Source organism: Mustelus asterias, chromosome 11 (genome assembly GCF_964213995.1).
Source record: "Mustelus asterias chromosome 11, sMusAst1.hap1.1, whole genome shotgun sequence".
Lineage (NCBI taxonomy): Eukaryota > Metazoa > Chordata > Chondrichthyes > Carcharhiniformes > Triakidae > Mustelus > Mustelus asterias.
In genome coordinates this window covers 27,043,847-27,057,007 of record NC_135811.1, presented here as the reverse complement: position 1 = coordinate 27,057,007, position 13,161 = coordinate 27,043,847, and the positions used below count along the sequence as shown (strand labels likewise).

General features: G+C 43.3%; 1 protein-coding gene across 4 annotated transcripts in view; it reads right to left on the bottom strand.

The window, feature by feature from the left end:
• The window catches only part of LOC144500429 (U6 snRNA-associated Sm-like protein LSm1), a 317,623-nt gene that overhangs the window by 50,877 nt on the left and 253,585 nt on the right, over window positions 1–13,161 (bottom strand). For all 4 annotated transcript variants that reach the window (XM_078223322.1, XM_078223321.1, XM_078223324.1 and 1 more), the window contains one exon: window positions 12,334–12,434. In XM_078223322.1, coding sequence (XP_078079448.1) covers window positions 12,334–12,434 — 101 coding nt within the window. The remainder of the gene's footprint in view (window positions 1–12,333; window positions 12,435–13,161) is intronic.

Here is a 13,161-nt window from a genome sequence, read left to right as displayed (position 1 = left end):
CAAATCTCTCCCAGCAATGAATGCCAGAACCAATTCAGAATGCTCTCTGCTGCAACAGCTCAACAGCATGTATTCCTGCTATAGCATGTAACAGATTCTCAATTCCCCCAGAATTTCGCTTCAGAATCTCATTATATCAATCGCCAACCACACACCACATTTACTGTGCACTGATGATCGCATTTAAGCCTCTCAGGTTTTATTACGTTTTAAGTCAGAACAGCCACTGCCATTATTCAATTTAATGAGACTTTAGCCCTTTTACAAAAACTCTGAGGTGGTACAAGAAGTGGAGAGCTGTAACTAATTTACAGAGGTTTGTTGACATACACATGGTTCAGAATGTCATGTAGCTACTGTCAAGGCCGATCAAGGGAGCTGCTTTGTAACTAGCAACTACTAAACGTACATGGTAATTCCCACGCATTTTCCTCCGATTTCCCTCAGTGCCAGTGCCACCCTCTACGACTATTGGATAGAAAATATTTTAAGGGCTGGTATTTGTATTCTTGGCACCTCACGATTCAGAAACTAGCCTTGTTAAGGAAGCCCACCAACACCTCTAATTTCTCAGGAAGCTAAGGAAATTTGGCATGTCTGCTACAACTCTCACCAACTTTTACAGATGCACCATAGAAAGCATTCTTTCTGGTTGTATCACAGCTTGGTATGACTCCTGCTCTGTCCAAGTTTGCAAGAAACTACAAAGGGTCGGGAACGAACCCCAATCAATCACTCAAACCAGCCTCCCATCTATTGACACTGTCTACACTTTCCGCTACCTCAGAAAAGCAACCAGCATAATCAAGGACCCGACGCACCCACTCTCTTCCACCTTCTTCCATTGGGAAAAGATACAAAAGTCTGAGGGCATGTACCAACCAACTCAAGAGCAGCTTCTTCCCTGCTGCCAGACTTTTGAATGGACTTACCTAATATTAAGTTGACCTTTCCCTACACTTTAGCTATGATTATAACTCTACATTCTACACTCTCTTCTTTCCTTTTCTAAGTACAATATGCTTGGTCTGTATAGCACGCAAGAAACAATACTTTTCACTCTATACTAATAGATGTGACAATAATAAATCAAAATCGCTCCTACAAGTAACAGGGTAGCATGATGGCACAGTGATTAGCACCGCTGCCTCACAACAACAGAGGCCTGGGTTAGATTCCTGGCTTGCCTTGCTGTGTGTACGGAGTCTGCACGGATTTCCTCCAGGTGCTCTGGCTTCTTACCACAGTCCAAAAGACATGCTGGTTAGGTGCATCGGCCATGCTAAATTCTCCCTTAGTGTACCTGAACAGGTGCCGGAGTGTGGCGACTAGGGGATGTTCACAGTAACTTCATTGCAGTGAAGTCTACTTGTGACACTAATAAATAAACTTTAAAAAAGTGTTTTCAAAAATAAGATGGTAGTTCTCCAAAATAATGTAAACGTGAGTTACTGCAATCCCAATGAAGGCAAAGGGTTAGAGTGTTTCGGCACTTTGTAAAGATCTCTTTAGAGTTGTGTTAATTTGCACCTGGGAGACAGACGCTTTTATTACAAATATTTCCTCAACCACATGCTGATTCAGCCTTAAAATAACTGCAGGTAATAGCTGCACATTTCTTCATCATCATTAACTGTTGCTTTGAAGTAGTTTGAAAGAGAAATATTCACAAAACTTCAAACCTGAGGACATTTCTTGCACTTTGTATTCCAATTAGAGTTATCTTAACTCACAATAACATTGAAAATGTCACATTCACTTCTAACAACATTTAAAATGTCACATCAACAGGATATCGTCAGCTTCAGCTGAATTCGCAAACCTGAATCTGACACATACTTCAGCCAAAAGAATGATTCCGGATCCCAGGCAGTAAGTTGGTTGCCTTGCGTTTGTCTCTACTGCATTCCATTTGCGTGTTCACTTTGACAACAGTGCTAACAGGATGAGACAGGGTAGATTCAGAAAGAATGTTCCCAATGGTGGGGGAGTCCAGGACCAAGGGTCATAGTTTTGAGTGTAAGGGCTTTTAGGACTGAGGGGAGGAGAAATGTCTTCACCCAGAGAGAGGTGAATCTGTGGAATTCATTACTACAGTAAGTAGCTGAGGCCAAAACGTTGTCTGATTTCAAGAAGAAATTAGATATAGCTCTTGAGGCTAAAGGGATCAAAGGGTATGGGGCGGGGGAGGGGGGGGGGGGGGGGAAGAGATCAGGATATTGAATTTGATGAGCAGCCATAATCATAATGAATGGTGGAGCAGACTCGAAGGGCCGAATGACCTACTCCTGCTTCTAGTTTCGATGTTACTTTCCAGCAGGGTTAACCAACATTCGGCTTAAATACTGCAGAAAAGACTCGAGTTGTCTGTCAATATAATAAAATGGGTGCAGTGTTTAGTGTTCTTAAGTGCCATTAGATGACACCCATACAATTTACGAACATAATGGTCCATGGCTTCTTGCACCACACTCACGCAGGATTTACCCCAAAACCTACGTTGGTTTCTGCACTGATCTTTCTGACAGAAGCTTCTAGCAATGTTTCCTGTAGAACTGGACTGGCTATGTTGCAATTTAAAAGCCAGCATAAATCATATGAAAAGTAACATCAGTGCCACACAGGTACCAAGTAATGACCATTCCAACCAGACAGAGGATGGGACCCAAATCCATTCTTCCCCATGACATTCAATGCCATCCCAAGCCCCTCACCATCAATATCCTGAAGGTTTTCTAAGGACTGGCAGGGACCGGGGGAAGGCAGTCACCATTGATCATAAGCTGAACTGAACATAAGTGAATTTATTAGTGTCACAAATAGGCTTACATTAACACTGCAATGAAGTTACTGTGAAAATCCCCGAGTCGCCACACTCCGGCGCCTGTTCGGGTACACGGAGGAAGAATTTAGCATGGCCAATCCACCTAGCCAGCACATCTTTGAGACCGTGGGAGGAAACTGGAGCACGTGGAGGAAGCCCATGCAGACACAGGGAGAAAGCGCAGACTCTGCACAGTAGCGCAAGCTGGGAATTAAACCCGGGTCCCTGGGCTGCAAGGCAGCAATGCTAATCACTGTGCCACCCTGCTGCCCCAAAATGTCATTGCCAATAAAGCAGGTCAGAGGTTGACTATAACTTGCCTCCAAACTCCTCAAAGTTTCTTGAATACCTTCAAGGCAAAGTCTCTTGATGTGATGGGATGCTCCCCGCTTGCCTGGATGAGTGCAGTTTAACACACAACACCTTCTAGTGCAAAACAGACTGCTCAACAGTGCCCCATCCACCAGTTAGAAATATTCACTCCCTTCACCACAAGCGTAGTGATGCAGTATTAGGTACTATCTGTAGGGAGAATTACAACCAGGCTTTGCCGCAGCAAACAATAAACTTGTAATGTCCACCACCCAGAAGGGTGAGGATAGCCCATGGGAACACTGCCATCTGCAAGTTTCACTCAAAGCCGCACACCAGCTTGTGTTGGACATGCATTGCTATTCTCCATTGTTGCTAGGTCAAAATCCTGGAACATTCTGCCTAACATCATTGTGGGAGCATCTTCACCCACAGACTGCAACAGTTCAAGACTCACTACTACAAGAGCAGCTAGGGACTAGTAGTACATGCCGGCTACCCCATGACACTCACATTCAAAGAATGAATTTAAAAAATACACTATCACTTCATAAGTGGGTTGCTGTCTTCATGCAAGGTGCCTCATTCTCAGAGTTTCTTGCCTCTTTTACTATTTCATTTTTTAAACAACATTTTTACTCCATCCTTGAAGTTACAAAGCCAATGTTCAGAGTGGACCAGGTGGACCCAAATCCATTCCTTGCTTGTTCCAAAAGCCAAATTCCAATCCCAATTGAATCCAAATCATGGTCCCCACAAGAGACACAAACAAGATCCAAGCTTACAGGATATGGCATTACAACACCCTATCTTGGGCTCGATCTCAGCCAAAAGGCCAAGAAGCCATTATTTTTTTAAATTATACTTTTCCAATTCAATCAAATCAAGTCCAATTCAGAGTCTCAACAAGTTGAGACATTTCCGATCCAAGCTGACAAGACAGGGCCTCCACTCCTGCCTTGGGCCTGATCTACATGAGCCAAGCTGATTGGAGTAGGTGCAGACTCACCTCCTCCAAGGCTTGATCTCATTTGCATCTTAGCCAAAAGGCCGAGATGTCGCTTTTAAAAATTGCTTCAAATGAAGCTCAAATGCAACCCAATGACCTCAACCAAGCGCAGCATCCTATCCATACTACACTTGATCCTAGCCAAAAGGCCGAGTAGCGATTATTTTTTTATATACTTTTCCAATTCAATCAAATCAAGTCCAATTCAGAGTCTCAACAAGTTGAGACATTTCCGATCCAAGCTGACAAGACAGGGTATGCGACCCTTTACCCTGCCTTGGGCCTGATCTACATGAGCCAAGCTGATTGGAGTAGACAGACGTCTCCGCCCCCAAGGCTTGATCTCATTTGCATCTTGGCCAAAAGGCCGAGATGCCGCTTTTAAAAAATTGCTTCATATGAAAATGAAGCTCAAGTGCAACCCAATGGTCACGACCAAGTGCAGCATCACCAGACCACACTTGATCTTAGCCAAAAGGCCGAGAAGCGAGCCATTATTATGTAGAACCAGGGTATAGGGAACCATTCAAGCTATTTAGAATGTGTTTGGGGGTGGAAAGTGTCAGGTGCACATACACTACTTTGGTTAAGCTAGCTTAATTCTCATCAAGAGAATTTTTGTTTTTTAAAGTCACTGAACTGCAAAAAATCTCAACTGCATTTACACCTGATGACTGCAGGTCATGTAGCACCTAAATATTTATGCACATATCCAAGCCTGCTCATTACACAGAGAAACTCACATCGGCTGGTCTTTAAACCAGGGATCAGGGTTATGTCACTAAGCAGAAATTTTCCAGAAATGATTTGGGACGCATGTTATCGATATGGCAGGGCAGATTAGAACGGTATCAATCTTTCTCATTTGAGGATTTCAACTTCTCAAATCCTGAAAGTGAGACAAGGCAATTGAAATTAATGACCTAATCAGGAGCAGGATATAAATTAATTAGCATCTCTGAGCTGGTGCTTCAGTGAGCAGATAGAGGATAATCAGCCAGGCAGTAAAAGTGATCAGGTATCACCAGCTAACAGAGCCCTCTGCTGCAAGCTGGGCTTGCCTTCCCTTGCAGCCTTAATGTCCATTGTCCATTCAAATCCTACAAGACCTATTCAAACCTACTTACTGCCAAAATAGCAAGTCCAATTTAATTTGATATACCCTCCAATATGCATCAGCTCTGCCACTGCACAACCTGCCTTGCTTAAACTCAGTTTTGTGTAGGCAAAGTTTTGCAAGGAGCGCATGCCAATAGCTCACTAGTCATAAATCCTCTCTGCCATGTTGTGTAGTTTCATTTCTCTCTATCTCCAGCGTCTGACACTGAACAGTTATACCAATGTCCTCTCCAAGCATTTAACTGTGGTCTATTATGGCGATAAAACAGACATACTGACAACAGACGTTTTCCTTTGACGTACAATACTTTCTTCCTAATCTCAGAAAAAAATTCACTGCATTAAATCCATGCTGTGGCTTTTAGTCTGTTAAATGAAATGAATCTTCCATAATCCCACCTTGCACCAGTTGGAATCATAATGCAGGGAAAATTGCCAAATCTAATTACACTCCTGCAGAGTGAGGGAACTTCCCGGGTCAAGTGGTCAGGTAGAATAAAGTTCATCGACATAACAGCATAGTACTTTTATTACAATCATTGCAACAAACTCACCATTGTATCTGAATGATTTGGTTCTCAAACCTTAAATATGTTTCCTTTTTTTTTGTGACATTTCTAAATACAGTATATGCAATCGCATGTATATTTCACCATGGGAGAGTGACTAGCTATGGACTGGTATTAAGCCTGCAGGCAAAAGCTGTTTGTTTCCCTATGACATGAGTAATAGTCATTATTTAAAGCCCGCCATAAATAGAAAGGATGGTAAGTGGAAATGTGAAGTACCGCTTTTAAAAGACTAGAACAAAAGGAAATATTTAGAACATAATATATACCTTTGCCTTTTGCCAACTGACTGAGAGTTTTCAGGCTGAGCTCACTCTTTAACACTAACTCTGGCTTTTAGCTGATGACCCAGCGGATACAACACCTTACCTGATACTCGAGATGTGCCAAGAAGTGATTGGGGGCTGTCCCATAAATTTCTGAAAGTAGTGTCATTTGTTGGCCAAGTCCAGTGTGTTTGCAGTAACAAACTTGGAACGAGAGATGATGCAGGTTTCTTGTAGCGATAACAAATTGTTAACCCTACTGAGAGATGATACACTCCACGATGGCAGCGTCACCTCATTTATGCAGGTTCCGGGAAATACCTCTTCCAGGGGACAGTGACAGGAGACGTGTAGAAACCGCAAATGGGCCATCTCCCAGAAATGATATAAATTCATCAGCTGTTGGCCTGCAATCCTTCCTCCTGTGACTCTTCTTTCATACGACTGGCGAGCATCTTGAACCACACCTCTCATAGAAACATCGGAAGATTTACAGCACAGGAGGTGGCAATTCAGGCCATTGTGTCCTAAGCAGCTGTAAAAAAGCTATCTGGTCTAATTCCACCTTTCCGCTCTTGAACCCGAGCTCTGTAAGGTACGGCATCTCAAGTGAACAGCCAAATCTTTTTTCCCAATGTAATGAAGGGGCTGGATTTTCACCAAGGAAATGAGTATTTGGAGTTGGGAAAATTTCCCAACCCGCCAAACATGTCTCTGTTAAAGAAGCCCACGCATAAGTAGAGGCGATGAAAAGATACTTTGAAGAATCCACTCAGTTTACAACCTCAAGTGTCAATCATTCACAGTATCAATTTCAAAAAGCTATTATCCACTTCAGACCTCTTAATATTGCATAAATTAACAAAACAGGCATTGAAAACCATATCAAACAAAGGATGCACTCTCCTCTGCAGCTGTGTCACACTGCATGCATGAAGCCATCTGGGAAAAAACAGATGTCTGCTTCTGTTGATACAGTAGCTAGATGGCCTCCTTATGAATGCTCGAGTGAGCTCCAAGAATCATTAACCTATTAAGGTCAGCAGGCAATGTTTACACAGCTTGCAGGAAAGCACAAGATTTTTTAAATTGACATCACTCTTGCCTTATAATAACCTGATCTTTAACTGGTGGGGCTTTCAATGCCTGTGGTGTTTATTTTGTTATGGACGGGGGACGAGATGATAGGATGGTTCCCTCTTTTTCCACCTCTCAACTGACCTAAGCAGAACCTGTTTGTAAAAGGAGTTTTAACCTCGAGTGCTGTAACACCCAAGAATAGACAAATGAGAGCTTTTCTCATGGGTAGTTTAAAAAAGGATAAATGTTTATTAATCAGCACCCAAATGATTGCTTAACAGCATCCAGTCACACAGACACACAGCAAGAAGTGGTTACAAAAACAGTAGCGTGCAATTAAGTAGTAAAAGTCCAAAGATTTGCGGTCATACTTGTTTTTTTGAGATGAAGGTTTGAAACATTGTACGCTTATGATTTCCCCTTTTGGTACCCTGAAGGAACAGACATTGGAGGTTTCTGAAGACGGACTTATTGCTTGCAGTAGGTTTCTCTGGCTTCATTCCAGCTGAGGTGTAGTCAAACCTTTACAGTGAAAACCTGGGGGGGACACTGGAGGAATTTCTCCCATTTTGAGACTGTAGGTGGGGGTGGTAACGTAGAATGTTTCTGCTGCAGAGGCTGGAGGGAAGACAGGCCAAATCTTCAGGCCCTGACCTCATTAATTATGCACCCAGGTGTTTTACACCATATTCAGGGACAATGCCGGGTGGTGCATAGCCTGCTGTCTTGTCCAGGAGCCTTATTCCAAAAGTGCCCAACATCACTGACCCATCATTGAAAACGTAACATGGATTGCCTGAAAAAGATTGATAGATCTCTGGGAGCACTCCGAGATTGGCAGATAGACCCCCTGAGAAAGAAGATGGATCTCAGGAAATTTCTGAGGCTGCAGGTTGGACCCCTCGAAGGGGCTGAATCTGGAAGGTTCAGGCGCTGGTGTTCCCCTGACCCACTTTGTGGTGTTTTTGGATGCAGGGTTGCCGACAGCCTCCATCTCAAACTCCGGAGGCAGCCACAGGCGTTGTTCAGCAGAGTCCCGACATCTGCACGCCACATTGTTCCAAATGTGTTTTATTCTGGCATCAGGGTCACTGTCTGTGTGGAGTTTGCAAATTCTCCTCGTGTCTGCGTAGGTTTCCTCCGGATGCTCCCGTTTCCTCCCACAGTCCAAAGATGTGCTGGTTAGGTGCATTGGCCATGCTAAATTGCCACTTAGTGTCAGGGGTCTAGCAGGGTGACTATGTGAGGTTATGGGGATAGGGGCTGGGTGGGATTGTGGATGGTGCAGACTCCCTGGGCTGAATGGCCTCCTTCTCCACTGTCAGGGTTCTATGATTCTATTCTATGATATATTTGCATCCATCAATAGGTTTTCCAACCCACCACGGCGGGCACCAGCAGAAGATCCCGCTGTAAATTCACACCGGCATGAAAACCATTTCTGGGCCTCCCGTTAAATTCTTCTCTCCACGCCCATCATCAAACCTGTCAGTGGACGCTTGGAAGAATTCCGCCTTTGGTTTTGTTCCTGCCTCCCAACAGATTTTAGGCAGGGTCCAGTTCCTTTGCTGGTTTAGAACCCTGCTTGTTTTTCTTCTTGCTGCTCCTAAAAATGTATCTTATTAAATACCCTTCATCAGAAACCTGGTTTCTGTCAGGTGACCATAGCAAATGTTTTTCACAGCCCTCAGGTCTCTGATGTCTTGACCATTGACATAGTGGTTTTCACCCATTTATATATCCTTGTGATAGAATTGGATTATTCTTGCACCCATTCTTTGGAGCTCCTCTCCAAAGCCAAGAAGTCTACAAGTCCATTGTGAATGAGTTTTTAAAAAAAAAACTGTTTGTATAACAGCAGCCATGGCCCATAGGAAAGGTTTGTTACCTTTTATGTGTCTTCTCACTGAAATGTCCCAAGAGGTTATTTGCATTATAATGCCTTGTTCAGACCTGCAGGCTTGCTTGTGTAATTCCAGGTGTATTGACAGGATAGGAAATGGTCATCTGACCTCTCAACTCCATTTAGTTTCAAAAGCAGAATGGCCATTCTCCATTTTGTTTTATAATTAAAATGTTCACTTAACTCAAACTTGAGCGCCTATATTTCACGAGCATGACAAGTTATACAACATCGACAGCTCGGAAGTTGATACAACAATTGGCTGCAAAAACAGAAAATGCTGGAAAATCTCAGCAGGTCTGATAGCATCTGTGGAGAGGGAACAGAGCCAACGCTTCGAGTTTGGGTGACCCTCGGTGGAGAGGATGTTTCCCTGTATGGGAGAATCTAGAACTAGGGGTCACTGTTTAAAATTTGGGGTCGCCCATTTAGGACAGAGATGAGGGTTTTTTTCTCCCTCAGAGAGACACTTTGGAATTCTCTTTCTCAAAAGTTGGTTGAGGCAGACTCTTTGAATATCTTTAAGCCAGAGCTAGAATGATTCTTGATAAGCAGGGAGGGGTAAAGGTTATTGGGGGTAGGCAGTAATGTGAAGTTGAGGTTAAAATCAGATCAGTCATGATCTTATTCAATGGCGGAGCAGGTTAGAGGGACCAAGTAGCCTACTCCTCTTCCTAACTCGCATGTTCATATGTCTTCGTCCTCAGAAAATGGAGGGTGAAAATCAGGAAAGGCAGACAAAGATTAGCAAAACAACTGAACTATCACAAACCTGGAGTTTCCTACTTTTAAACAGGAAAATTTCTAAATACTTCACAATTACTAGGTACTGTGGTGAAAAAGATACACAAATAGAGGCGAATTTTTGTATGATGAGATAGGGAAAAATAACTAAGATTTTAAAATATATAGATGTCTTCTGCAAACTGCATTCCACATTACCGTCCAATAGAACAAATATTCAGAACGATAATATCAAGGATTTTAGTTGATCTAATTTGTATCAAAGTTGATCAATGTCTTCCTGAAGGTGGGTTTGACCAATATACACAATGGGATGTGGTAAATCACAAAACACTGTACAATAAATAAAGCACAAACAAACAGTAATGGACAGACGTACTTGTGTTAAATTATTGCAGGCATTTTCTAACACTATCCAAAAACAAGTGTCTTTAATACAGGACTATTAACAGCTTTTCCAAAAAGGGCTCAAAAATGCTGAAGAACCTGGAAACAGGTAGCCAAACGTTCCAAGATAAATTTGCCATACAAATTTTAAAGCATACTTTTGAGAATTACCTACTATTACAGAGACAGTTAGCCTTGATACAATCATATATTTGGCACAATGTGGAGCCAAATGTGTAATTCTGTGCCAAAGTAAACTTTGGAAAAGGAAATTGGATATTAAAAATTCTTGTTGAGTTTCTGTTTGATTGAAAATGCAAAAGAAAAATCGAGATTTTTGAATAATAAACTTAAATCATTGTCTTTGGCAACAAGGAGTCTGCAATAAATGATTCCTCAGTCATGTGATTTATCTTGTAATAAAAGATATGTGTGTTGCTTCATCCTGAGATTAAAGTCTTTTAAAGTTTATTTATTAGTGTCACAAGAAAGCTAACATTGACACTGCAATGAAGTTACTGTGAAAATCCCCTGGCCGCCACACTCCGGTGCCTGTTCGGGGACACTGAGGGAGAATTTAGCATGGCCAATGCACTTAACCAGCACGTCTTTTAGACTGTGGGAGGAAACCGGAGCATCTGGAGGAAACCCACGCAGACACGGGGAGAACGCGCAGACTCTGCACAGTGACCCAAGCCGGGAATCGAACCCAGGTCCCTGGCGCTGTGAGGCAGCAGTGCTAACCACTGTGTCGATGTATCTCAAATCCTGTATTTTCTCCATCACCTAGACTGCTAACCACCGCGAGCTGTGTAGTCACTCTCTCCACTCCAGCACCCAATGCTGGCAGAGTCCGTCAGGACCTCATGATCCTTCTGACCTTTTGGGTTTTAAGCAGGAGGCCTTTTGGTATTCCGCCAAGCTACTTCTCTCCTCAAGAGGTTTCCGGAAACTTCAGGTGAAACACAGCACCCATTTCCTGGCCTTGACCCTGCACCTGCTGATACAATGTTCAGGACTTCAAACTAACTGCCTCTGGGATGGCGGCTGGCGCTTCTTGAGGCTCCAGACCTCAGAGGGTCAAGCAAGCCTTGGAAGACCATCAGCCCCACCTGTAGAGGTGGGCGCTGCCACTGCAGGATGGGAACGACCAGCGCCTCTTTTTAAAACTGAAGTGTGGCCAAAGATGTCGGGGGCACTCCTGTGGAGGGGAAACCTGTGACGACAGCTGGTGGCCCACTGATACCTAAATGAGGCCTCGGAGATCCCCATCTTGTTGTTGGCAAGCTGCCTTCAAGCACCTGCTGGGCTCTGGCCTTAGCAGGCTCCCTTTCCAGCGGAGCCCTCAATCTGCCTACAATGGCGCCCTTGATTATTCAAAATGGCTACCTGCCGCTGCTAGGTGACTAGCTGCCATCTTTGGTGACCCACCTCTAGCAGGAACACAGTGAACCACTGATTCAGTGCCTTCGTATCAAGATTTCCTCCTGGTCTCCCTTGCAGGACATGGAAAATTACACCCCTCCTTCTAACCCTGGTATTGGTTTGGCCATGCTATCGATACCTCTCAACAATTCAATTACTCAGCATCTGTTGCTCCTCTGTGACATGTTTTGTGTGAAAGGTGCTATATAAATGGACTAGGTACAATAAATCTAACGATTGAGCCATTATCGAGGTTATCGCTTTGTAGATTGGACAGCGATGTTTTTACATACTGAGTTGGTGATAGTTTCCTCATTTTGTTTAAAGAAAGCTAGCATCTGCTCTAAGTGTAGAACAAAGATAACAAGCAATAACTGGTGAACATACTTCACGTAATGGCTGCTTCAGCTTGGCTTTTCAAAAAAAAAATCAGATTTGGACTGGGGGAGATTCATTAATCCAAACAAGTAACTAATGAAATCTGCTGTACCATTCCAAGAAGCTGTCATCCAGCAAGAAGGATATACTAATGGTAATAATAAGTAAAAACTAAATAGTAAGAAAAATGTAATCGCCATCACGTTTCAGATTACGAGAAAGCATATGCAGCAACCTGATATTTCTGTTAACTGGAGGGCGGAAATGGCTCCCTGGCGAATCACAGGCAAAGCTGACATTTGTGATTTTTCACTTACTTCACACAGTTACAGAAGAGTTCTTTGCACGCGTTCATTTCAAGTTTTTCTTTACATTGCTGGACAATATCCTCGCTGACTTCTCGTAAATATCCTGGGGACTGAAAACATATAGGATTTGAACATAATCATCAAAAATTCATTTAACTTCACAAGTGGGCTTCGTTAAATTTAAGCAGCGTCACACGTTATAAATTACAAACTAGATAGCTCCAGAAACATTCAGGAACATTACTGCACAGACCGCCAGTCAGTCCTTTCTTAATTATTTAAAAACAAGTCCGCATATAGAAACATAGAAAATAGGAGCAGGAGTAGGCCGTTCGGTCCTCCGAGCCCGCTCCACCATTTATTATGATCATACAGTCATAGATTCCTACAATGCAGAAGGTGGCCACACGGCCAATCAAGTCTGCACCAACCACAATCCCACCCTATCCCCATAACTCTATGCATTTACCCTAGCTAGTCCCCCTGACACTAAGGGGCAATTTAGCATGGCCAATCCACCTAACCTGCATACCTTTGGACTTTGAGAGGAAACCGGAGCACCCGTAAGAGACCCACACAGACACGAGGAGAATGTGCAAACTCCACACAGACATTGACCCAAGCCAGGAATCGAACCTGGGTCCCTGGCACTGTGAGGCAGCAGTGCTAACCAGTGTGCCACTCATAACACATGGCTGATCATCCAATTTAGTAACTTGTTCCTGCTTCCTCACCACCCACCTCCAATATCCTTTGATCACTTTGGCCCCAAGAGCTATATCTAACTCCTCCTTGAAAACATACAATGCTTTGGCCTCAACTACTTTCTGTAGTAGA